We start from the raw sequence: 26503 nt of genomic DNA, 5'->3' as shown, positions 1-26503 counted from the left end.
TGAGCAGAGAGCCCAATGGAGGGCTTGATCGAGGACCCTGGGATCATGACCTGAGCCAAAGGCGGAGGCTTTAACCCACTGAGCCACCCAGGTACCTCTAAAAGGGTAAATCTTAAGTGTTCTTACCAAGAAAAAAGAAAGACAGTGGTAAATAAGGGAGGATATGCTAATCAGCTTGATTGTGGTGATATTTCACACTGTTTACATATATCAAAACATCAAATCATACACTTTAAACAAATGTAATTTTTTAAAAAGACTTCATTTATTTATTTGACAGACAGATCACAAGTAGACAGAGAGTCAGGCAGAAAGAGAGGGGGAAGCAGGCTCCCCGCTGAGCAGAGAGCCCATTGTGGGGCTCGATCCCAGGACCCTGAGATCATGACCTGAGCCAAAGGCAGAGGTTTAACCTTCACTGAGCCACCCAGGCACCTCTAAACAGATGTAATTTTTATTTGCCAATTATACCTCAATAAAATGGGGGAAACGTATCATATTCAGCATTTATTTGTCTGAACTGATTCTAAAATTGGCATATAGAGCAAGCTGACATGTCCTCTCCTAGCTGAGCAAGACTTCAGTTCTAACTGCAGGGCAGTTTTCTCTTCCTTCTGTAATGGCCATTGTTATTTCGTTTCTGATCCAACATCAAAATAATCTCAGCCACAAGTAGTATAAGCTTATATAAGTTCTTGTCAAAGTTTTAAAATTAATTTAATTTTTAAATGATGTATCCTGTATTACTTTTGCATGTAAGTTTTAAAAATCAGGTGAGTAATTCCATAAAGCTTAGAACTGTTACTTGCCCAGCTGCCAGGAGAAGGGGCTTGGAGTGGGGTATAGCTGTTTTGGATGCAGACTTTCAAGCTCCAGGCTTCCTTCCCTCTGTGCTGCCACCTTCCACTTTGTACCTCTGCAGACTGGGGAGGCACACGGCTCCACCCTTGGCCAGGTCCCCTTCTGTTTCTTTCCTACAACGGCAGATCCTACACTTTAGTTCCCATTCTGTCTTCTAAAATTTTGTTGCCAGCTCTTGACAGCAATGCTCTCCTCTCTGTTTTCCTAAGTCGTTTGTTTTTTCTGTTTTGTTTTGTTTTTTGTTTTTAATGAAGCAGAGCCTAGGAACTTGGGGAAGAAATAGGCTTTGGGGGCTCTAGGGAAAGAGTATGTTCAGTTTGACACATTTTTTTAATTTTTATTCATCTATTTCAAATATTTATTTATTTATTTATTTATTTATTTATTTATATACTCTCTATACCCAATATGGGGCTTGAACTCATGACCCCAAGATCAAGAATTGCATGCTTTTCCAACTGAGCCAGCCAGGCTCCCCATGACATGTGTTTTTATGTCGTTGTTTTTTAATGATTGTATTTATTTAAGAGAGAGAATGGGCAAGAGAGAACATGAGCCAGGGGTGAGAGGCAGAGGAAAAGGGACAGGCAGACTTCCCGCCAAGCAGGGAGCTCTATGCAGGGCTCAATCCCAGGACCCTGAGATGATGACCTGAGCTGAAGCAGATGCTTAACTGACTGAGCCACCCAGGCGCCTCAATGTATGTTCTTTTAAAAGTTCATCCTCACTGCAGATTGAAGCCTATGTTTAGAAATAGCTTCTGGGGGCTCCTGGGTGGCTCAGTGAGTTAAAGCCTCTGCTTTCAGCTCAGGTCATTATCCCAGGGTCCTGGGATCGAGCCCCGCATCAGGCTCTCTGCTCTGTGGGGAGCCTGCTTCCCCCTCTCTCTCTGCCTGCCTCTCTGCCTACTTGTGATCTCTGTCTGTCAAATTAAAGAAAAGAAAAGAAGTAGCTTCTGGGCTTCGAAATTTATGCTTCAGGAATGCAGCGCAGAGGCGGTTACTCATCCTGAGAAATATGCCGCAAGGTCATGCATGCGCATGTGTAGACGGTTTAATAACTTGCATGTGATGGGTTTTATGTGATGTCTCCTGTCTTGGTGATCTTTGGGCCAGGAAACTTGAAGAGCATCCTTGGGCGCTGCTGCAGCCACTTCTCATCACCGCCTCGGGGCAAGAGAAAGTAGAAGTAATCAAAGGCTTTAGAGCAACAAATGAGCAGGGGAGAAAAGCTGATGGAGAGGAAAGGGGTTGTTGCATGTGCTAGATGATTTTCATTTGCCTTTCTAGGTCCCCTCTTCTTCTGATCTACTTGCTTTTTGCTCTGTGAGGCTGTATGAAATACATGAACTTAGTATGGGTTATATCAATGACAGTTTCATCTCCTGACTTCCGGTTGGGTTCAGCCAGTGTGACATCAGCAGGAGATCAGAAGAAGGAGAGTGACGTGGCGAGATTTATTCCTTTGGCTCCCTATCTGTAGAGTCTCCACCATTTGTGTCCTTAGACTGGGGGTCTTAGCTAAGCCTCTGTCAGGTGGCCCTGAACCTTCTCTGTCCCTGGATCCTTCAAGCCCAGGTTTGACAATAACACTCCTTATTTGTCTCCAGAGATACCACGTTGTCCCTGTGTTCTCTGCACCCTGAATCTTTTTACACAGTCCCTTTATTAAACTTTCCTGGAGCTGCCTAGTTTGGGTGTATCATCTGTTCCTTGCAGGACCTCAACTGGGACGTCTGCAAAAGGTGTAAATCAGCCAGATATGGGGACAGGCTCTATTAAGCTTGCGGAAATAATTTTCGTAACCAATTCTGGGCTTGACACTGCCTATGAACTTGTGCCAGTTGTGCTGATGAGCACAGATTTATTCAGAACGACTTTATTTTTCCAGATGGTCAGTTTTAAGCTGGAGATAAGACTAGTCTTGCATTGTTAGTTTCTCACATATGTAAATTATAAACTCTTCTTTCAGAAAGGTGTATTTTTGTTTGTTTTTAGCACTTTGCTTAGGCAGTCAAATGAAGATATTAATATTGCAAGGAGCCAACAGTTTTTATATGCCAACTGGGGAAGGCCCTGCACTAGGAGGTGAAGGGTCAGATGGATGTGGGTTTTAGCATTTTCCCTCTTGGCTAATGTTGTGAGCTTGGGAGATTTTTTGACTCCAAGGAGCCCAAGTAGCAGCATCTACCTTGAAGTGTTGTGTGATGATTAAATGGGGATAGCATGTGGGAAAGCTTAGTTTGCCGCTGTGCCTGACACATAATAAACACTCTCTAAATGGTAGTTCTTATTAAAAACTCGTATTAAATTTGGGAACTATATTCAGGTTCCATGGATGGAAGACTCATTTATGAAGTGGTTTCCAGGCATTGCATTGTATCTGTATGCATATGCTCTGTACCTGGGATGTCTTTGAAGCTTCCAGTTCTGTTTCATTATTAATATAAACCCACCAGTTGGATGGTGGTTCAGGGCATGGCAAGTCCCCAGCAAGTGAAATGAAAGAGCTGGCATTCCACGGGGCGGTTGTTTGTCCCTGGAGGTAGAGGATGGAGGTGTAAAGCTGTCTTGGCCTCAAAGCTGACCATGTGTTTTTGTCCTCTGGCTTGCTGACCTGAACTTGGAGTCTTGCTTTCTTTTCCCTGACCCTGCAAAAAAAAGGCTATTAAAATGAATTGTAAAACTAGGAGGTAGAAGAAAAAAGGGGGCAGGTCTGAGGAAGCTGCCCTGATGGGTGGTGAAATGGACTGCTCTTCTAAGCTATTTATTAGGAAAAATGAAGTAGTTATATGCCAAATGAAGGGCAGGACATCCTAATGAAGTCAATCCCAACAACTCTTTTTTTTTTTTTAAATAGATTTTATTTATTTATTTGAGAGGGACAGTGAGAGAGAGAGCATGGGTGTAGAGGGGCAGAGGGAGAGGGAGGGAGAGAATCTCAAGAAAACTCCAAGCTCAGCACAGAGCCCAATGCTGGACTCCCTCCCATGACCCTGAGACCATGACCTGAGCCAGAATCAAGAGTGGGATACTTAACCAACTGAGCCACCCAGGCGCCCCTCAACAGTTCTTAATATTTTTTTAAAAAGATTTTATTTATTTATTTGACAGAGAGAGATCACAAGTAGGTGCAGGGAGAGAGAGAGAGAGAGAGAGAGAGAGGAGGAAGCCGAGCAGAGAGCCTGATGTGGTACTCCATCCTAGGACCCTGAGATCATGACCTGAGCCGAAGGCAGAGGCTTAACCCACTGAGCCACCCAGGCGTCCATTTCTTAACATTTTCTGACATGAATATTATATTCAAAAATGATATTTGAAATATCATTTCAAAATGATTATTTTGAATTGTTGATCATTTGATTAAATGATCAAATATGATCATTTGAATAATCAATTAAGAATTAAACCACCTGAAATCCTCTACTCATAGATTACCATTGTTAATGTTTTATATATCACCTAGTGGATTTTTTCACATGCATCTATATATAAATTCAAAATGGAATGATTTTATACTGTGGCTCTGTAACCTGTACTTCTCTGTTACTGTGTATGTCCTTCTGTGCCAATGGATGTAAATATGGTATTTTTAAATGGCCATAAGACATTTTATTGTATGTCTTTGCATTAAATGCAACCAGTGCCATGCCTTTGAAATTTCTGTGTTCTTCCCAGTGTTTCATTATTATAAACCAAGCTCTGTAGTTATTTTTGTAAATACAGTGTTTGAATCTCTCTGGATATCTCTGCTAGCTTTTTTTTTTTTTAATAGGCATAATCCACGCCTTAGACTTTTTATATCCTCCAAAGCACCTAGCACAGTCTCCTAATAGGCAAACCCTTGTTGGATGCAGAATTTGATATTAAAAAGGATGAGAGCATGGGTGTTAGCCACAGTTCCATTATTTATCTTCCAACCTAAGACCATCACCAGCCAGCCTTTAAATCACATATGTTTGTGATTTCAAGACCATATCAGACTTCCCATTACCGATAATAATTATAGTAATACTGACGTAAGTCTTGAGGCTTTCCATGCACTTTTCAGATTGTAATATCGTATAGATCTTGGGGTGGCTATTATTGTTACTCCCATTTTGCGGTAGAGGAAACAGTTTCAGAGAGTTTAAATATCCTTTATGCTACACCATGCTGTGTCTTTAACTTATAGACCTAAAGAAACAAAAGAACAATCAGGTTTATGTGTTAATTGGAGTGTTAGTATCTTATGTTGTTTTTAAATACCAATGACATGGAAAAGGAATGAACTCTTTTAGTGAAAGTATTGGTAGCTACTTTGCAAAGTGATATATAAACAGGGTTACTTATCTAACTAGATTTGCTGGCCATATTCAAAGTAATAAAAAAATTCCAGCCCCGCAAGTACTGTTAGTGAAGACCTTTCCTGTGCCAGTAACTCCTCTCTGGCTGTTTTTGGTTTCCAGAGCCCTCACTCTGTCCATGGGTACATTTTCACTGGTTGGTTTCACTAAGGGAAGGATTAACTTATACTTTTCTTTTTCTCTACCTCATGGATCTTCAGCTATGACAGAGACTCCACTTTCAACGTATTTGTGGGGAAAGGACAACTGATTGCAGGCATGGACCAAGCTCTGGTTGGGATGTGTGTAAATGAGAGGCGTTTTGTGAAGATCCCCCCAAAGCTTGCCTATGGAAGTGAAGGAGTTTGTAAGTTCTTGTTCCGTGTTTGTAAACACATTTGCAGAAACAACCAGAACCTCTGAAGGGTATTCAGTCAGGCAGATCAGAGAATCTTCAGAAGCTTTAGATCGAGGACAATGAGAAGCAGTGAACACACACACACACACACAGAGAGAGCTAAAATTTCATCTTTGGTCCATTTCTTCTAGATGTGAAAGTTGTTATTAGCATAGGTGTATTGAATGTCACCCTTGTTGAGAGGAGGACCGATTTTTTTTTTCTCATTTCTTTCAATTTTATTTTGAGGAATGAGGGGGGAGTGTGACCCATTTTGGAATTGTTCAGTGACTCTCTTGAACACCCGGGCAGCATCCTAGGTGTTTATTCATCAGGCCTGAATGGCAGCAGCTTCTCAGTGGGAATTCTCTTTGATTTTTAGCTGGTGTGATCCCCCCAGATTCAGTTCTTCATTTTGACGTACTTCTGATGGATATTTGGAATTCTGAAGATCAAGTTCAGGTTCACACTTATTTCACACCTCCCAGTTGCCCTCGGACCATCCAGGTGTCTGATTTTGTAAGGTACCACTACAATGGAACATTCTTGGATGGGACCCTGTTTGATTCAAGGTAAGTGCCACCATTCCAGATAACATCGAGATGCCCCTTAGTTCCTTCTTTCTCACCTGCTTTTTATGCACGTGGAGAAGCCAGAAGAGAGACTCTTCCCAATTTCCATTGTGCCAACTCCCTCACGCATGGCTTTTGGTTAATGTGTTATGCTCTGTAAAGCCAGAGTCCTCCAAATTTTAATACATTTTACAGGAATGTAAGAACAATGTTTATCTAAATTAACAGTGTCTTGGAAGCTCATCATTAAGTGAAGGGCCCTATTTCCAAATAGGTTGATGCATTTTTAAAGTCCATTTTTATAGTTTTCCCATGGAAGAATGAGGGGAAGGCTGAATGTTTATGAAGCTATGGAAAAATGCAAGGAGTAAGGTGCTAAGGTAGAGAACAGCCAAAGGCTTAAGGGCTTTCCTGTTGTAGCGTATTTGGTTAGATAGAGTAGCAGGCCTGTTTTTGTTAATCACTGTGATTTAATTACACGACTTTTCTGCTGTCTTTGGGAACAAAGATCTAAAAATGCCTGTCGTCAGGGATGGGTATAGTTTCACTATTTAGATGATAATTGGGTTCCTAAAGCCTTATTGAGGAATGAGTTGGAAACACCCTCAATAGCATGGAACTTTCCCCCTTTCTCATTGGTTTTCAGTCATAATCGCATGAAAACATATGACACGTATGTAGGCATTGGCTGGCTGATTCCTGGAATGGACAAAGGGCTGTTGGGGATGTGTGTGGGGGAAAAGCGCATCATCACCATACCTCCTTTTCTGGCCTATGGAGAAGAGGGAGATGGTAAGTCTTTCTCATTCTTCAAGCTGCTCTCATCGGTCTTTTTTTTAAGATTTTATTTATTTATTTATTTTAAAATATTTTATGTATGTATTTGAGAGAGAGAGAGAGAGGGTGAGAGAGCACAAGCAGGGGCTGCTGCAGGGGAAGAGGGAGAAGCAGACTCCCTGACATGGGGCTCGATCCTAGGACTCTGAGACCATGACCTGAGCTGAAGGCAGATGCTTAACCCACTGAGCCATCCAGGTGCCCCTTAAGATTTAATTTTAAGTAATCTCTATACCCAAGGTGGGCCCCCCCAACTCATGACCCAAAGATCAAGAGTCGCGTGCTCTTCCAACTAAGCTGGACAGTCGCCCCTCATCTGTCCTTATATTTTTATTGCTGTCATTAATTCAGCTTACCACATGAAACCTGCCAGATGTTTTGGTCTAGACTTACACTGTCCAATATAATAGCCACTAGCAACATGTGGCTATTTATAGTTAAATTTAAAAATAAACTAAAATTAAGTAAAATCGAAAATTCTGTGCCTTAGCCACACTGCCACACTTCACGTACTTCAGAGTCACATGTTGCTGAGGGCTGCTGTCCCGGGCAGTGCAGGTACAGAACATTTCCATCACTGTAGAAAGTTCCGTTGGGCTATGGTAGTTTAAATCAGCTACCTCTCATCACTGAATTGTGGAAACTTCCACTTATTCATGGTCATTGGCGTTCATAAGTAAAGCATCTGCCACTGCCTCATAAGCTGTAACCTTACGCAGCCTCTCCAGCCTGCATTTTCCCAGCTGTGAAATGAGATTTAAACTAGAAAGTCCAAATGTTGTAGATCTCAAGGTAGAAATTTAACACGATGTCAGGTTTGCCATTTCCATCCCCCCCCCCGCCCCTGATTTGTACCTCCAGGTTGGGTTTTACCTGCGACATCCGTTCCCTGTGGGCAGATGCAAAGCCTCATGTTAGAAAAAGCATGAATTCAAACTAGTGTCCCCCTTTTTTTAAAAGATTTTATTTATTTATTTGACACAGAGAGAGAGATTACAAGTAGGCAGGCGGGGGCGGGGGGAGCAGGCCCCCTGCTGAGCAGAGAGCCTGATTCGGGGCTCGATCCCAGGACCCTGAGATCATGACCTGAGCCGAAAGCAGAGGCTTAATCCACTGAGCCACCCAGGCGCCCGAAACTAGTGTCCTTTTTTGAAGGAAGAAAACAGAATGTTGGCTGGTAAATGGCATTTTGTGGTTACTCATATTTTAATTGCAGGCATATTTAATCACACTGACAGGCTAACACAACAAAGAGAACCTCCTGGCGTTTAAACAAGCAGGTATATGTAGTTAAGAATTGAAATGGAAATATGATGCATTTTTTACTGACGGTGACATTTGTTATACTGACTGTATAATAAGTTTAACCAACTTATAATAACCCTACCATAATGTTTTCTGAGCTATGTTTCTTGGCACTCTATGTCTACAGAGCTGGAGCAGAGAGGAGGAAACGGGGCTCAGCCTTCTCCCCTCTCCACCTCCTCTTTTATTGCTGGGGATCTCCAGACAGTCCCTTCAAAAAGCAGGGGTGGGGATTCCTTACTAAAAGAAAAATAAAATGTGAAAACAACTGCTGTAAATACATCTTCATTCTCTGTTCCCCAAGACATGTTGTTATTCTGATTGATACTCTAGTGGTCTTGTCCTTAGCCAGTGAAAGTCCATTTCCCTTGGCTCTCACATCCTTTCGATGTCATCCAGATGCATACCTCATATATAATAAAACTAGATGCCTGGCCTAATTTGAGGAATATTATTTACTTATTTTAAATAAAAAACTGTGTTAAATATTTGAGGGAAGCAGTTTATTTGAAATAGTTATTATTTACTACTTTAATACTGTACTCAGGTATCCAGGAATAAATTTATTTATTTATTTATTTATTTGCTTGTTTGTTTATTTATTTTAGAGAGGGTCGGGAGGGGCAGAGGGAGCAGGGGATTGGTGGGGAGAGAATCTTAAGCAGGCTCCACACCCTGTGCCGAGCCTGACTCGGGTTCAGTCTCACAACTCTGAGATCATAACCTGAGCAAAAATCAAGAGTCAGACATTTAACCAACTGAGCCACCCAGGTGCCCCAGGTATAACTTTACATAGGAGAATTGTATGGTATGGTATGGAAATTATATCTTGATAAAGTTGTTATTAAAAAACCAATATTCAATTAGTCCATGATAACGCTAGAAAAATTTAAATTCTGGAGTTACTTTTAAGGTTTTCTTTTTTCTCCTAAATTAAAAAATACATAAAAGTACAAAAGATTCCTATTCTATCACACACACATACCCATTCACACACTTAGGGGATTGACCACACCTTACATTCCACAGGCTGACTCAGCAGCTGCTTTCCGAAGATTGCATTATTCCCTTGAGGGGAAGGAGGAGGGGTGGGCTCTGCCAAAGAGCCGGTTGAAGAAACTCAGGCTTAGTATGCCGTGTCATTCACTCGCCCAGGCCTACTCCTTTGCAAGGTTTAACAAATGGCAAGTAAGAGTGTTGAGATAGGTGGTTTGTCATTTAACTTCCTTTATCTCAAGGGACTGAATTGAATTATTTATTGGTTGACGTTGATCTTTGCTTGATGAGTTAGTACCCAATAGTCTCTTCATGTAGATTATCATTTTGTAGATGTTCATGAAGTCCCCACTGTTGGGAGTATCCAAAAGAAGCAGTACCATCCCAAAGTTAGAAGCAATTTGATGACTTATATTTTGCGTTATGGGTGCCATTTTGCCCCCTCTCAGCTAGGTTTTTTGTTTTTTGTATTTTGGGTTTTTTTGACAGAGATCACAAGTAGGCAGAGAGGCAGGCAGAGAGAGGGAAGCAGGCTCCCCACTGAGCAGAGAGCCCGAAGCGGGGCTCCATCCCAGGACCCTGAGATCACGACCTGAGCCGAAGGCAGAGGCTTCAACCCACTGAGCCACCCAGGCGCCCCACCTCTCGGCTAGTTTTAATTTTATTTATCTCCTGTTTTGGAGGCACTTAATAAACTGAATTTTGCATTTTGCCTTTTCAAAAAAATTGGTGGCTGGTTCCAGAGAACAAGTCTATGTAGTATTCTGTAGAACCAGGTCCAAGGTTTAGAATTTATGCCTTTAAATGTATGATTTGCATTTGTACATAAACAGAAGCCCACAGAGGCATGTATTTGGGTTTTCATATGGGTTCATAACCACCCACATAGAGCCTTGATTTGTCAGCACAAGCAGACAATATGGTTGTAGTAGTCTCGCATGTCATTAATATCGGTTTGCTCCTTTTTCTGAAGAAGTTAGGCTTCAAATTATATTCGCCAGTGCATGGTTGGGCACCATGGACACAGTGGTGACAGAACATAGCTGGACCACCCAATGTGTGAAAGAACATTTCTTTCCTCAACTTGGAAACTTCAAGGAATGAGTAATACCAACACAGTGGGAATTGAGTTGTAGTTAAAAGTACTTCTTATGGGCGCCTGTGTGGCTCAGTTAAGCATCAGCCTTAGGCTCAGGTCACGATCCCAGGGTCCTAGGGTTCAGGGTCCTTGCTCAGCATGGAGCCTGCTTTTCCCTCTGCCTGCCTCTCCCCCTGCTTGTACTCTCTCTCTCTCTCTAACAAATAAACGCATAAAACCTTAAAAAAAAAGGGCTTCCTAAATCTTGTTTCTTGATTTCATCTTCTTCCTCCATTCTATTCTAGGGAAAGACATTCCTGGACAGGCATCTCTGGTGTTTGATGTTGCATTACTGGACCTCCATAACCCCAAGGATGGCATTTCCATTGAGAACAAGGTAGTCCCAGAAAACTGTGAGCGGCGCAGTCAAAGTGGGGACTTTCTCAGGTATCATTACAATGGCACCCTTCTGGATGGCACCTTCTTTGATTCCAGGTAAGGAAACAACTGGAGCCTTCACTCATCAGAACATCTTATTAAATACAGTCTACCTATGGCTGGACCATGATCTGAATACTCTGTCAATGCTGATTTGTCGTTAGTATTTTCATCTCCAACATATCTTTGTTTTCTGACATTGAATTCCTTCAGAGGCTGTTAGAACGGTCTCCTTCTTGGGTCTGTGGGGAATAAGTCTGCAGGAAAACAGGAGTGACTCAGCCTCTACTCCCACCATCCCCCACACTGTGCTCCACCATCCAAATGTGCAGCCAGCTATGGGATCCACAATGGGAAGTGGCCAGAACCGAGGCCTGGTTGGTAGGATGAGAAGAGAACGGACTTGGTGCCAGGAAACCTGGGTTCTTGTCCTGGTGTGTGGTGACTTTGCATGACATTTGACCTCCCTGCTCTTCAGGGTTTTCCTCCTGTAACTGGTACCTTTCCCAGAAATGGTTAAAGAGATAAGGTATGTAAGACTACTCTATAACATAACATGGGGTGGGGGGGAGTGCTCTGTGAACTTCAGAGGTTACTGGAGGAGTTGGGCTGTGTGCTTCCAGCTCCCATCCCGCTGTGGAGGCGAATTACCGTGCCGCTGTTGTTACTCACTGTCCTGGTTTGCTTCTGAGGCTTCCGCAGCTGCGCAGGTGGCTGGGGCAGGTGGCTTGCTCTGTCTTGCTCCTTCAAGTGGCACAAGCTCTTTGGAAACCACCTCCTCAGCTTCCTGTGGAGCAAACAGGTAGTGACAGCAGCCTACCTGTCTCCCTGAGGTTGTAATTTCAAATTTCTTCCATCACCTGAAAACATCACAGAAGAATTTTTATATTGCATTGTTTTGTTTGAATGATGTATCTTTCCTATTCTTAGGGTCTCCTCTTTTACAATTTTCACCTGATTTGGGGGAAAAATAATAGTCACATGATTCAAAATTAAAACTAAGTGTGGATTAAGATATCTCCTATTACCCACCCCTGCCTACCTGACATCTCCCTCTCTCCTAGCCACTTGGAATTAACTACTTGCCTTTATGTATGTATGTATGTATGTATGTGTGTATGTATATATGTATGTATGTAAGCTTTATACCCGATGTGGAGCTAGAACTCATGACCCTGAGATCAAGAATTGCATACTCTACCTACTGAGCCAGGCAGGCACTCCTAAAATTAACCACTTAAAAAAATTTTTTTTTTAAAGATTTTATTTATTTGACAGAGAGAGAGAGAGAGAGAGAAGAGCACAAGCAGGCAGAGTAGTAGCAGGCTCTCCGCTGAACAGAGAGCCCAATGTGGGACTCGATCCCAGGACACTGGGATCATGACCTGAGCAGAAGGCAGATGCCTAACCAACTGAGCCACTCAGGTGCCCCTTAACCACTTTTCTTAATAAGTTTCTTTTTTATTCCTCCACTGTGTGGATTTTTTCTAATGCAGATATAAACAACTATGGATGTTATCTTATTTCTCCCCTTTATAGTGTATAGTGTATAGTATACAGAACACACTACTCTGCCTCTTGCTTTTTTTTTTTTTTTTTTTTCCCACCTTGGGATTTTTCCATATTAATATATAGAGAGACAGCTCAGGGCTTTATCTCAGAGTTGTGAGTTCAAGCCCCTAGGGGGGTCCATGCTGGGCATGGAGCCTACTTAAAAAATACACACACACACACACACACACACACACACACACACACACACACGGAGAGGAATTATTTATACTTTATGTCTGCCTAGTGTTTCATTGGGTGAATATTCCAAATTTATTTAATTATTCTCCTACTGATGAACATTTGTCTTTATTCTTTTTCTACTACAGAAAATATTCAGTGTGTGTGTGTGTGTGTGTGTGTGTGTGTGTTATTAGTTGTTACTTGTGAGCTTGGTTCTGTCCATTATTCCCTGGAATTCTATTAATTATATTAAATTAATTAAATTAAAATTTTAAAAATCTACTAATTAAAAGACCATTTTTTCTAGTGTATACCAGATTTCTTTCCATAGGAAAAGAACCATGGGGCACTTGAGTGGCTCAGTCAGTTGGCTCTTGATTTTAGCTCAGGTTATGATCTCAGGGTTGTGAGATCAAGGCCCAAGTTGGGCTCTGTGCTCAGCAGGGAGTGTGCTTGAGATTCTCTCCCTCCCTCTCCCTTTGCCCCTCTTCCCATAGTCTCTCTTTGTCTCTCTCCCAAATAAATAAATTCATCCTTAAAAAAAATTAAGGAGGGTTGACTGGGTAGCTCAGATGGTTATGATCCCAGCGTCCTGGGATGGAGCTCCACATCAGGCTCTTGGCTCAGTGGTGAGTCTGCTTCTCTCTCTCCCTCTGCCTCTCCCCCTGCTTGTGCTTTATCTCTCTCTCTCTGTATCTTTCTGTCTCAAATAAATAAATAAAATCCTTAAAAAAAATGTTGGGGCACCTGGGTGGCTCAGTCATTAAGTATCTGCCTGCAGCTCAGGTCGTGATCCCAGGGTCCTGGGCTCCCTGCTCAACAGGAAGCCTGCTTCTCCCTCTCCTACTCCCCCTGCAGGTGTTCCCTCTCTCACTGTGTCTCTCTCTGTCAAAAAATAAATAAAATATTTCAAAAATTAAAAAAAATATTATTTATTAAAATTTCTATTTTAAAAAGTATTGTGTTCTTGGGTGCCTGGCTGGCTCAATCAGTAGAGCATTTGACTCTTGATCTCAGGGTTGTAAGTTCAAACACCATGTTGGGCATAGAGCCTACTCAAAAAAAGTATTATGTTCTTATTATATAAGTGAAACAATACAAAGGTGTATTATAATGTAATAATTTGATAAATTTAATAAAATGTAATAATTTCCCATTAACCTCTTTAGCCATAAATATTAATAACCTTCCACAGTGTCTCTCTGTGTTCATTAATCTTTCATGTTTAAATCTTCAATCCATCTGGAATTTATTGTGGTATTCAGTGTGATAATAAGGATCTAACTTTATGTCTTTCCAGATGGTTAGTTAGTTTTTCAAACACCATTTACTGAAAACTATTTTTCCCTCACTCATCTAAAATGGCTTTTTTTTTAAAGTTTTTAATTTTTTAAAAGATTTTATTTATTTGTTTGACAGAGAGAGAGAGAGAGAGAGAGTGAGAGAGGGAACACAAACAGGGGGAGTAGGAGAGGAAGAAGCAGGCTTCCTGCTGAGCAGGGAACCCAGCAAGGGGCTCGATCCCAGGACCTTGGGATCTGACTCAAGGTGAAAGCAAACACTTAATGACTGAGCCACCCAGGCGCCCCAAGATTTTAATTTTTTTAAAGTAATCTCTATACCTGGTGTGGGGCTCAAACTCGGATACTCCCCTCTCTGTGGGAGCCAGTATTTTTAATTTCATAGTTCTTTCGCACATATAGAGTGAAATACATTATCTCAGTTTAATTTTTTGCAGGAATGAGAGCCTGTTATATCCTGTACCTTCCAAACAGCATTTTTAAGTTTTGTGGGTTTTTTTTCTTTTTTCTTTCTTTTCTTTTCTTTTCTTTTTTTTTTTTTTGAGATAATCTCTACCTACAATGTGGGGCTCGAACCTGAGATCAGGAGTTGCATGCTCTCCTGAGTCAGCATAATAAAACCCAATTTTATTTATTCGTTCATTCATTTAAAATATTTATTTATTTATTTTAGAGAGAGTGAGCACAAGTTGGGGAGGGGCAGAGGGAGAGAGAGAGAGAACCAGACTACCTGCTGAGCATGGAACCTGCTGGAGGCACAAATGTCATGACCTCGAGACCATGACTTGTGAAATCAGGAGTCGGTTGCTCAACAGACTGAGCCATCCAGGTGCCCCTCAAAATATCATTTTAAATTGGTTCTTTTTCCCCAGATAAATTTTTGAGTCCCTTTCCTCCCCCATACATGGTGTTCATATTTTGTTTGGAATTGTTTCAAAATTCATAAATTAGTTTGGGGGAGCACTGACAGCTTTCTAGTTTTCAGTTTTCCCACTGGGGAACATGATGGTTTCCCATATAAATCTTCTTTTAAAGTTATTAAAAGTTCTCTATATTTTATGGCCACTCTGCTCCTTCGTTCTTGTTTTCTGAGGCTCTTTCCTGCCTCTTGGCCTTGGCCTCACTGTGCAGTGCTTTCCCCTGTGCAGTGCTTTCCCTGTGCAGATCCTGTCTCCTCAGTGTCCACTGTCTCCCCAAACCCCATGGAACCTTTGCTGTTTCACCCAGTGGCTCAGACTTCTCTGGGGCACCTGCCATCTCCCACTGCTTAGTGTCTCTCTATAAGGGACCCCATCTGGGAGGAGTTTTCCTCTTTCCTGAATGTCTGGTCGTAGGGTGTACTCTGGCGATGATCTCCAGAGAGCTAGTAACCTGGGGAAGGTGAGAAGCTGGCTCATGGTGAGAGGATGCTAGGGAGCCAAGCCTGCCTTCCTCGGCTGTGTTCTCCTCCTGGCCCTCCTGGCCCATGTGAGGGGCTGAGTGCTGGAACTCCACAATGTGGCGGAAAGGATATTTCTCCATAGTCTCTTCTGGGGTGCTATGTAGATTATCGTCTTCCTGGGTGAGGAGAATCATCTGTTACTGTCATTTTTCATGGCCCTTGGCCTTGTGTTTGGTCTCTGAGGGCTACTGAGGAGGCACAGCCCCTCACAGCTCGGTCTTCTCATCCCCCTGTCCCCAATTAGCTGGCTGTCTTCTCTGAGGCAGTCATCCTTTGGCCGTGTTTGAGGTAATGGCGAAACGGACTGGCTCTTTCAGGACAGGCTTCTTGCCACATGAGTGCAGATCACTGTGGTTCAGACTTTGGTAGGAGACGTGGCATATTAAATTTTATTATTTTATTCTAGAAACATCTGGCTTTGGGGAATTGATTCCTGTCCTCACCAAACTCACAGGAATCCGATTCAATTGGCAGCTTATAAAAAGGCTGGATCTCTCCACTGAGCAGAATGCTTGGGCCTCCTGCCAGTGGCACTTGGGAAACCCAAGTATCTCACCAGAAGGTGGCTTGGTGAGGAGGGATTACAGTAAGAGTCATCCAGGCTCTGGTGGGGACTGCAGAGTTAAATTGTATGTGTATATATGTGTATATACACACACACACACACACAACACACACACATACATGTTTATATATATAAAATATATGTATATAATGTATATTATATACACACACAACACACACACATATGTGTGTATATATGTATATAATGTATATTATATATATAATATATATTATAATGTATATTATATACACATATATATACATACTGTGTGTGTGTGTTGTGTGTGTGTGTGTGTATTACTTTTCTAGCAATCCAAATATTCATGTCTCATATATACAGATATTCTTTTCTTTAGATCCTGGAGACATTGTCCTTGGGACACATTCTTAGTTTCTAGTAAGAGCCATCCTGGATGCCTTTTTCATTAATTTGACCTGGTTACCAAGCATAGTCCAATGTACAGTAGTTGCATATCTGTGTGGTTGCTTCTTGTCACGTGCATCCCATCCATAACCTGACCAAACCAGAGGGATGGAGGGCTTGTTTCTAGGAGTGTTTTTGTACATGGCCGCTCCTGCTCTGCTCTGTGTGTGTGTGAGTTCTTGGGAATGTGTGTTCTCAGGAGAGCCTGTTTCCTCACATTCTAAGTTTCAGCCTATTCCAGGATCTGGAGTCCTCTGTCTTCCTGTTGTCTTGTGCTGACTAGCATACCCAGCTGCTGTGGTGTTGCTTGTGAGGAATTTCTTTCTTTCCTTCTTTTCTAGCTACTCACGGAACCGCACCTTTGACACATACATTGGGCAGGGCTACGTGATTGCTGGCATGGATGAAGGTCTACTTGGTGTTTGCATCGGAGAGAAGCGGAGGATTGTGGTCCCACCTCACCTTGGCTATGGAGAGGAAGGTAGAGGTGAGTTCTGGCTGCTTCCAGGCAATTTTGGTTCTTGAGAGCCAAAATGTGGAAGCCGAAAGTCCCATTACAGACTTGAATGTCCAATATCTTTGGTTTCTAGAGATGGTCTATTCTTTCTTCTTGTCTCCGGTGCCCATTTTCTTATTTGAAAATTCTTAGACCTATGCCAAAGTTGAAAGAACTCTGAGATGAGCTCTTAGATTCATCAACTGTTAACATCTTGCTGTATTTATCGTCTCTATCTAATTATAGTTTTCTGGGGTTTTTTTGAGCCATTTGAACATCTATTGCAAACCACCCCCTTTTTGGTCTTTGGTCTCTAACAGTTTTATTGAGGTGTAATTTATATGCCATAAAATTTACCCATTTTAAGTGTACAGTTCAGTGACTTTGAAAGATTTATTTATTGATATTTAAAGAGAGAGAGCATGAGCTGGGAGGGGCAGAGGGAGAGAGAATCTCAAGCAGACTCCATGCTGAGTACAGAGCCCAGCATAGGGCTTGACTTCATGACCCTGAGAGCATGACCTGAGCCGGAACCAAGAGTTGGATGCTTAACCGACTGTCCCAACCAGCATCCCCAATTCAGTGACTTTTAGTAAATGTAGTGAGTTGGGTAACCATCACCTTAAGCCAATTTTAGAACACTTTTGTCACTCTAATAGCAACCCCCCTTTTATTTATTTATTTATTTATTTATTTAAGATTTTATTTATTTGTCAGAGAGAGAGAGAGAAAGAGCGCGCACAAGCAGGGCGAGTGGCAGACAGAGGGAGAGGCATCCTGTCCACTGAGCAAGGAGCCCAGTGTGGGACTGAATCCCAGGACCCTGGGATCATGACCCAAGCCGAAGGCAGATGCTTAACCAACTGAGCCACCCAGGCGTACCAGCAAACCCCCTTTTAAACATTATACAAATTATATGTGCTGACTTCAGAAAAAAGAAAATGTAGATAATGAAAGAAAACAAAAATCTCCCTTAATCCCTCCATGCAGGAATAAACATTGTAACATGGTAGGTGGAATAGTGGCCCCAAATATGTCCCTGTCCTATCCACAGAACCTGTGGATATGTTGCCTTACCCAGTGGAAGGGATTTTGTGGATGTGATTAAGGTGAGGGTTGTGAGGTGGGGGGTTATTCTGAGTCATCTAGGTGGCCTTGAGGTGCTTACAAGAGCCTATGTAAATATTTGGACAGAAACATGATCAAAAGAAGGGGCAAAATATGAAAAATGTTATTTAGTAGGTATGTGCAAATTAAATATGGTACATCCATATAATAAAATGTTATTTGGTATTAATAAAAAAAAAAAGAGCCTATGTAAGAGGGAAGCAGGAGATCAGAGAGAGGAGAAAATGCTAAGCTGCTGGCTTGGAAGTTGGATGAAGGGGCCACAGGTCAAGGAATGAGGAGGGCAGCTACAGGGAGCTGCAAAAGGTGAGGAAACAGATTCTACCCCGAAGCCTCCAAATGGAAAGCATCCCCGCCAACACCTTGAATTCAGTCTTTGGACCCTCCAGAGTTATGAGAATAAATGTGCATTGCTTTAAACCACCAAATTGTAGAAATTTGTTATAGTAACAATAGGAAACTAATACAGCCATGAAATGAAAATACACATTCACCTACACTGATAAATACAATAGATTCCTTTTCTTTTTCTTTTTCTTTCTTTTTTTTTTTTTTTTAGCATAAGCTCTGCCTCCAGTGTGGGGCTCAAACTCACCATCCCGAGATCAAGAATCACATGCTCTATGACTGAGCCAGCAAGGGGCCCCATTAAAGGTCTGATCTATAAAGCCATAGCAGGTCACAACTTAAGACATAGTCGACAGGCCTTACTTCTTGTCCTGTTTGTGTCTTGATGCTCCACTGTTTTGTATCACGTAAACTTCTACTCAAATACATACAGAAATAGACAAATACTTTCTGAGCATTCGTGTTTTCTAAGCCCTCAGGATTAATCCTTCGTTTCTCTAAAAATAATGTATTGATGGAAAACATTTGCTGAAATTATTTTTTTCCTTTTGGCTTTCTATCAAGTATGAGACAGAGCTCTGCAAAGAATTATATAAGGCTCTGGGTAACATCCGAAGACTCATAAATTCTGTGGCTAAGAGGCTGCTTCATCTCAAATCATATGTTGTTGTGAGGGCAGGGACACTCTGACAGGTACCCCCCAGATGCTCTTGCACAGGGCCGGGGGGTCACCTCTGTTTTCTTTGGATTAGCATCTCTCTGGCCTCTTTGTGGGGTTTGCATAGGACCTAATGTTAATCCCTCAGGGACTGACCCCAGAATGGTGTCAAGACACAGAGTACATACCGTGGGGCCAAGCACACAGTAAACATTCAATAAATATTTGTGGAAGGAATAAAATGCTGGGCTCTCCATGGGGATCTGCAGCTCCATTCTTGGCATTTCATTTTGTGGAGGCCATTTTTCCCTGCAGGACTGGTAGAAGGGAGGGAGTAGGCCTTCTGGAAAGCTTTGGGCCTCTCTGCTGTCTACTCTGTTCCACAGGGTCCGCTCTGAAGTTAGGATGCTTGATTGTGTCTGCAGCCCTGAAGGGAAGAGTGGATTCTGTCCAAGGGGTTGTGGAAATATTGCTTCCTTGTTTTGTATCCCCCAACTTCCAGATTACCTTCTAAGCACTCTTAGATTGGGAGTATAGGATTATCATGAGAACTAAATAAATAAGTACACAGAAAGCACTTAGAAGTGTTCTTAGTACTTAATAAGCATCCGCTATGTGTGTGTGTGTGTGTGTTAGAGGAACCAAGAAATGGACACAAAATTATGTGTGGCAGGGATGGGAGGTAGGTACTATTAGTGTTCACACATCTTTATCTGAATTCTTTCTATAGCCGTGATGTTTTCTTGAACAAAGTCTATTTGAGTTGGCTTTTTTTTTTTTAAGATTTTATTTATTTATTTGACAGACAGAGATCACAAGTAGGCAGAGAGGCAGGCAGAGAGAGAGGGAGGAAGCAGGCTTCCCGCCGAGCTGAGAGCCCGATGCGGGGCTCTATCCCAGGACCCTGAGACCATGACCTGGGCCAAAAGCAGAGGCTTTAATCCACTGAGCCACCCAGGCGCCCCTGAGTTGACTTTTTATCTGTAAAATGTTAATGGAAGTATTATACATCCTTGATTCTAAGAACGGTAATTTTTAAAAAAGATTTATTTATTTTGGAGAGAGAATCACGCAGGAGTGGCAGAGAGAGAATCTCAAGCAGACTCCCCACTGAGTGGCGATCCCTAAGCAGGGTTTGATTCCATGACCCATGAAGTCATGATCTGAGCTAAAACCAAGAGTCAGATCCTTAACTGACCAAGCCACCCAGCCGCCCCCTAAGTAACACTATTAGAAAGTTTTACATTTAAACTTTTCTGAAATGATCTGGGGGCACGTCAAACAGCTGATGCATGTGTTTAACGAGTTCCCCTGCCCCTCACCAGCCCCCTGAGCTGTCCTTAAACTCATGGAGCATCTGCTAATCCTGGGTTTACAGTAATCCCCAACAAGGTGACTGCAGGGATTTAATGAGAGAGTGTAGGGGTGCTGGCTGGTTCTGTCGGTACAAATTGCAACTCGTGGTCTTGTGATTGTGAGTTCAAGCCCCTTGTTGGGTGTGGAGATTACTTAAAATTAAAATCTTTAAAAAAATGAGAGAGTGTATGTGAAAAATACTTCCGTAAACTGTAAAATGTTATTCAGATATGAGGTAATGTTTTCAAAAGTGGAGATGATGGAAAAGAAAACTATACTAATAATTTTGTGTAGAAGAGTTGGGATGTGTTGTAAAGTACTTTGTGAACTGTTAGGTATACTATATCATAAGGGGTGTGTATAGGCCAGTTTTGGCTGGGAGTTTCTCCCGTGTGATGTTTCTGTTAGCTTAGTTTCTCTTGCACAGCAGTGGGGGACTGGAGTGAACTTTCCCTCTACAGCAGATTTTCTCATCTCCCGTCTTACTTTTGTAGGAGCCAGGTGAGCCTAAATTTGGCTGAGTTAATTTCCTTGTCTGTGATGAACTCAGTATACATCTTTCAGGCTCAGCGATCCCATGGGCAGTAGCTCATCCTCTTGAATTGTAGTCCAAACTGTGTTCCTAACTGGCTGTGTGATCCTGGGCAACTCTGTGCCTCGGTTTCCCCAGGAGGGTTAGGATACTTCTAATGGCCCTTCTAGCTTCAGTCTCCCACTGTTCTCTAGGTTTTCCTGACTAGGTCCCTGTATTTCTCACTGAAGGTCTGTGGGGACAATCCCTGGTGACACTGGGGAGGCACATGTGCTGCTGCTTCAAGGACTCACTCATTCATTTCCTGTGTCTGACCTTTAGGGAATATCCCTGGTTCGGCCGTGCTGGTGTTTGACATCCATGTGATTGACTTCCACAACCCTTCTGACTCCATCAGCATCACCTCCCACTATAAGCCTCCTGACTGCTCCGTGCTGAGTAAGAAGGGGGATTACCTCAAGTATCACTACAATGCCTCGCTTCTGGATGGGACTCTGCTGGATTCTACGTAAGGGCCACTGGGGACGGTAGGGGAGTAAGCCTGGAGGATAACAGCTGTAGGTTCCCAAGATTCTCCTTTTCTTTTTGTCAGATACTGGTTGAGGGCCTTTCTCTCCATGCTTCTTCACTGCTCAGGTGCATTATTCTAAAAGTTCCCTACGCATAATACCACTTTGCTCCTGTGAAATTGTCTTTCTGAAAAAAACAGATGTCATTTTATAACGGCCGTCCTTAAAAATTAACCCACAACTACATTACAAACTCTACAGTCTGGTGCATTAGGCTCTACTTGTCAGCTCCATTCTGCTTGACTGATCTCATCTTCCGTTAAGGCCCATCTTTTGCCTCATAGGGCTGCCAGGTGCAGTGGTGCAAGATGTGCACTGCTTAAACCCTTCCTTTTGGCCAACTTCTGCCTTGGCTAAAATGTCCTCCCTTTTTGCAAAGTCTTTCCTTAATTCCTAGGAAGAACCAGCTGCTCCCATTTCTGTGTCTCATAATGTTTTAAGTTATTATTTTTATTAGCAAAGCATAGTTATTTGTTTTTAGTTATTTATTATTGTTTCCATCTCTGTTGCTGTCTGAATATCTTAGAGAAACCCAACACGTTTATTCATATTTTTGTTCCTTACACCTAGCGCAGAGTATAGCACACAGGGAGCATTTTATAAATGTTAATTGATCGAAGTGAATCTGAAATTTTATTAATAGGAATCAACAGTATAAACGAGTATCATTGGCCAATTTTGGTAAAAAGTTTTGCTTCTTATGTTTCTGAATCTTCAGATGTAGTTGTAAGTTAGTAAAATATTATGTTCTCTGGGAAAGAAACATTTTCAGCCTTCCTTTATATTTTTATTTTAGTACGTCCATTTTCAAACTGAGCCTGACTTAGATTCCTAAGTTTGGGCTGGGGAGGAAGAAGGGCTTCATATAAATATGAGTTGCTGCATTAATGCTGCATGAGGAGGGCCTCTCTCTCTCCCACCTGCCCCTCTGCCTTCTAGCTTCAGGTGACATTGTGGGTGGCTGGCAAGAGCCAGACATGGAGACAGAGCCCTAGGGACACGTTCTTGATAATACCCTCTTTGGTGCTTCGAGATCCTGTGTATTAATACATTTAGTGTTTTTCATTTGATTTAAAATGTGTTGATTATTAGAAGTATCGTGTTTTATGTATCTCAGAGAAAGTAAAAGTTAACATGCTGTTGATGATAAAGTGTATCGCAATTACGGGGATGTTAAAATGTGAACATATGTGCATTATAGAATCAATGAAATACGTACTAGCTTCCGGGGCTCAGGTTTACAAGGACCCCCTTTACAGCCAGCCTCCTTGCATTCATATTAGAAGCCTTTGGAGGGCAGTGGAGAAGAAGCATGGCCTGTTGCTTGGGGGGTCAAGCAAGCTTTTGCATGTGAAAATGGTCCACAAGGTTAGAATCGTCTGTGAGGTCAGTGGTTTGCAGTCACTGCTCTTGCTAATGTTCATGTTCTTGTCTGGTGCTCCTGCTCCAGGGCAGGGGTGAGGGGATGTGGGGGTGGAAAATGAACAAAGGAATTCCCGCTCAGGGGGTTCAGGATATGCTTCTCGTGTAGGGTGGGGAGAATCGGCCTTCCTGCCTTCTAATGTTTGGTGGATTCACAACATTCCTACAGAGTATCCGGGAGCCATGTGATGTTCCTTCCTCTCGCCAGACTCCATTCTAGACCATGAGAGTCATTTGCGTTCCGTGTAAATCCACACTGAAGAGTAACATCCGGCATCCCTGTGGTCTGTTCCGGGTGTAAGCTGCAAGATGATGGGAAAATGGGATGTATGGTGGGTGTGTGCCTCCTGTGTGTGGGGGAGGAAGGGGAGACCTGCTCCCACCCCCAAGCTGTCCACGGGCTCGTAAGCAAGGAGGCAGGTGCTGCTGTGGGTGCTTTTGCTCATCGCTGAGAGAGGCTGGCCGCCGAGAGGGTGGAGGGAAATGTGGGCAAAGAGCCAGAGAGCGCGGCCGGCAAGTGGGAAACAGGAAGCTTGCAGTGGATGGGAAGCTGGGAATGCACAGAAGGAATGAGGAGAATGTCAGAGAAGAACTGGCCAATAAATAAATAAATAAATGAATGAATAAAAGGTTGATCTGAGGGAGAAGAATTCCTGGGGCATTCAGAGGTGACACATGAAAGCAAAACGTTCGCTTGGAGGATTTTCTCAGTGTGTGTTTAAATTGGCCTCAGAGAGGAAGAATAAACCCTTGTTATTTGACAATTAAATGAGTTTTTTGAATATTCTGTAAGACTTTGAAACAGAGTAGTCCTGTGGGAAGTCGCCAAGGGTCCCTGGAGAAAGGCAGTGTGAGGGTGTCTCTGTGCTGCTGACAAAGGAGGAATTGTGTGGGAGCCGGGACAGAGGACGTCCTGCCCCCTCCCACAGGCCGTGGGCCAAGGCGTCCTGTGCCAGAGTTGGCTTTGTTTTGACTTTGTCCCAGGTAGGACCAATGCAAACCCTGTTTGCATTTGGTGGGTGCCTGACAACCAGCCTGGCCGTGGGAACCAGATTGAGATGGGAAGGTGGTGGTAGCCCTGCCCCCAGGGGAGGCTGGGGAGCTTGAGAAAGGGATGTGAACCCAAAGGGGCTGTGCCTTCCTGCTGTCACCACCTGGTACCGGGCATCAAGGGGACTCCCAGATACTGGGGAGGCTTTTCTTCGTTGCTACTGAAGAATAGCCCCATTGTTTATCTTTAGGAAGTGGTAGAAAGTAGTAGTGCCATATGTTTGGAAAGAGATTTATTTTCAATAGTGATTGAGGTGATTATTTATGTGGGTTTCATAGCGACTGTGGACATCAAGGATAATTTAAACCATGGCTGAGGTTAAACTTCCAGTTATTTTTCTAAAATCAAAAACTATTACAGACATAAGTACTCCACACACTGAAGGCCGTACACTTACTGAGCTCTTTACACTTTTCTTCTTGGTGCCAGCAGAGAATATTATTTACTACTGAGACTACCCCTGTGAGATGGCTGTTACTATCTCTAGTTTCTAGATGGGAAAATGGGAGGATTTTATTTCTCAGGGTCCCGTTAAGTGGCAGAAGCAAGATTTAAACACAGGTCTTGCTAAATCCCAAACCCAGAGTCTATTATGTGTTTTTCAAATTCTCAAGAAAATTCCTTACTGGGATATTGATTAAAGTATAGAGAAGTGTTCTAAGAGCAGTCCAAAGGACTTCTTTTTTCCTGGAATCATTGAGAAGTGGGTTGCCACCATGACATCCCATCACCCCTGAGTACTTTAGTGCGCATTTCCTACAAATGTAGACATTCTCCTGCATAATCTAACACATACTTTATAACCAGAAAGCTAACACTGGTATGTTACTATCTTTTAATCCTCAGACCCCACTTAAGTTTTGTCAGTTGTTCCCATAAGGTCTTTTACAGCAAAAGGATCCCATTCAATATGCTCTAGTGCTCTGGAATGGCTCCTCGGACTTCCCTTGATTTTTCTTGATGCTTTTGAAGATCACATTTTCATTGTTTTGCAGAATTTTGCATTATTTTGTAGTTTCTTAATTTGGGCTTGTCTGCTGTTTTCTCCCGATTAGACAGCGGTTTTGTATCTTTGGCAGAAAGATCACAGAAGAGACGTAGATGTGCTCTCACGAAAACGCTTTCAACTACCAGTGGGTTGATGACCTAACCAGGGGTTCTTCTGTTTCATTTTTCAGGTGGAATTTAGGCAAGACGTATAATATTGTTTTGGGATCTGGACAAGTTGTGTTGGGAATGGATATGGGTCTCAGAGAGATGTGCGTTGGAGAGAAACGGACAGTGATCATTCCACCCCACCTGGGCTATGGGGAGGCAGGCGTGGGTGAGTAAGCAACAGCATTATGGGATGTCTGGGGCATGGACACAGCCTGAATGTTGTGCTTTGGGGGGTGCCATATTTAGAACCACAATATGCTTCTTCCATTTAAAACCCAAAGAATCAGGGCTGCCTGGCTGGCTCTACTGACGGATATACAGCTCTTGATCTTGGGGTTGTGAGTTCGAGCCCCACAGTGGGCATAGAGAGTACTTAAAATCTTAAAAAAAAGAAACTTAAAAAACCCCCAAAGAACCTCTGGGTTTATAATTAATATCATTAATTAATATTATAATATATAATCATAATATTATATATTATATATAATTAAAATATATTTATTGTGGATAAAATATAATATTAATACTATAACATGTGGTAATATAATAATTAATATCATGAGTTAATACTTAAATTTAGCATCTTTGTTTAAAGAGTCCTGTGAATTCAGTGTTAATGTCTTGTTAATGCCCCACACCTCCTTAAGAAAGCAGGAGTTTTTGTGAAAAAAGCCTTGGGTGTTCAAAGCCATGTGTGGGAAATGTCTGAAGGAGCTTTACAGGTGATTTGTCTTAAGTGAAGCTGAGGCTTCCTTCTGGAACAGGTTCCTGGGACAGTGGAATGCTACAGGACTTCACTTTTCACTTCTGCTGAACTTGTAAGCTATCTGTGAAGATTTCCTTTTGGAAGAGATGAGTTTCAGGTTCTGGAAATACTGGCTTTACCTTGCCCTCACAGCTGGTATGGTGTACTTCATGATTTGGGCCAAAATGAGTCTTACACATAGGGGATTTGGGGACTCATCTTCTTCAGTGTTTTATGCTCCTACTCTCTGGAGTGGGGAAGTAGAGATGGGAAGTGCTAACTTACGAAAGAGATAACACTTTGGATTGATTTTCTCTTTTTTACAATTTTTAAATAATTGTAAAAATACTGCCTGTTGGGATGTCTGGCTTGCTCGGTCCACAGAGCGTGTGACTCTTGATCTCAGGGTCCTGAGTTTGAGCCCCATGTTGGGTATAGAGCTTCCTTTAAAAAAGACAAAGACCGAAAAACCCCAACTGCCTGCTAGTCCCCCCCAATTCAAGAAGAAACACTTTAAAAAATGTGTACCTTTAAAAAATGTGTACCTTATAAGACCATGAGATATTAAATAGTTATAATAATTTCAAATAAGACATACTATATATATACATATATAGTCACATGCTTATTTAATTTCTTTTGGACTCATAATGTATATGCTGTTCACAAATTTGTATTTATAGTCATATCTTAGATTAGGACTTTAAGGAATACTGTATTATTCTTAAAGTTCTGCTATGGGATTTATTCAGAAGTTCTATAATTGTA

At 42.2% G+C, this 26503-nt stretch overlaps 1 protein-coding gene across 1 annotated transcript in view; it reads left to right on the top strand.

Annotated features, from left to right (window-relative positions):
- The window catches only part of FKBP9 (FKBP prolyl isomerase 9), a 38060-nt gene that overhangs the window by 6581 nt on the left and 4976 nt on the right, over nucleotides 1–26503 (top strand). Inside the window, exons 2-8 of the mRNA XM_082691784.1 lie at nucleotides 5407–5552; nucleotides 5965–6154; nucleotides 6801–6946; nucleotides 10676–10865; nucleotides 16614–16759; nucleotides 21112–21298; nucleotides 25011–25156. Of these exons, the coding sequence (XP_082547910.1) occupies nucleotides 5407–5552; nucleotides 5965–6154; nucleotides 6801–6946; nucleotides 10676–10865; nucleotides 16614–16759; nucleotides 21112–21298; nucleotides 25011–25156 (1151 nt within the window). The remainder of the gene's footprint in view (nucleotides 1–5406; nucleotides 5553–5964; nucleotides 6155–6800; nucleotides 6947–10675; nucleotides 10866–16613; nucleotides 16760–21111; nucleotides 21299–25010; nucleotides 25157–26503) is intronic.

The sequence above is a fragment of the Mustela nivalis genome (genome assembly GCF_964662115.1).
Source record: "Mustela nivalis genome assembly, chromosome: 12".
Lineage (NCBI taxonomy): Eukaryota > Metazoa > Chordata > Mammalia > Carnivora > Mustelidae > Mustela > Mustela nivalis.
Note: the sequence above shows the minus strand (reverse complement) of the source record. Positions and strands in the feature narration are given on the sequence as shown.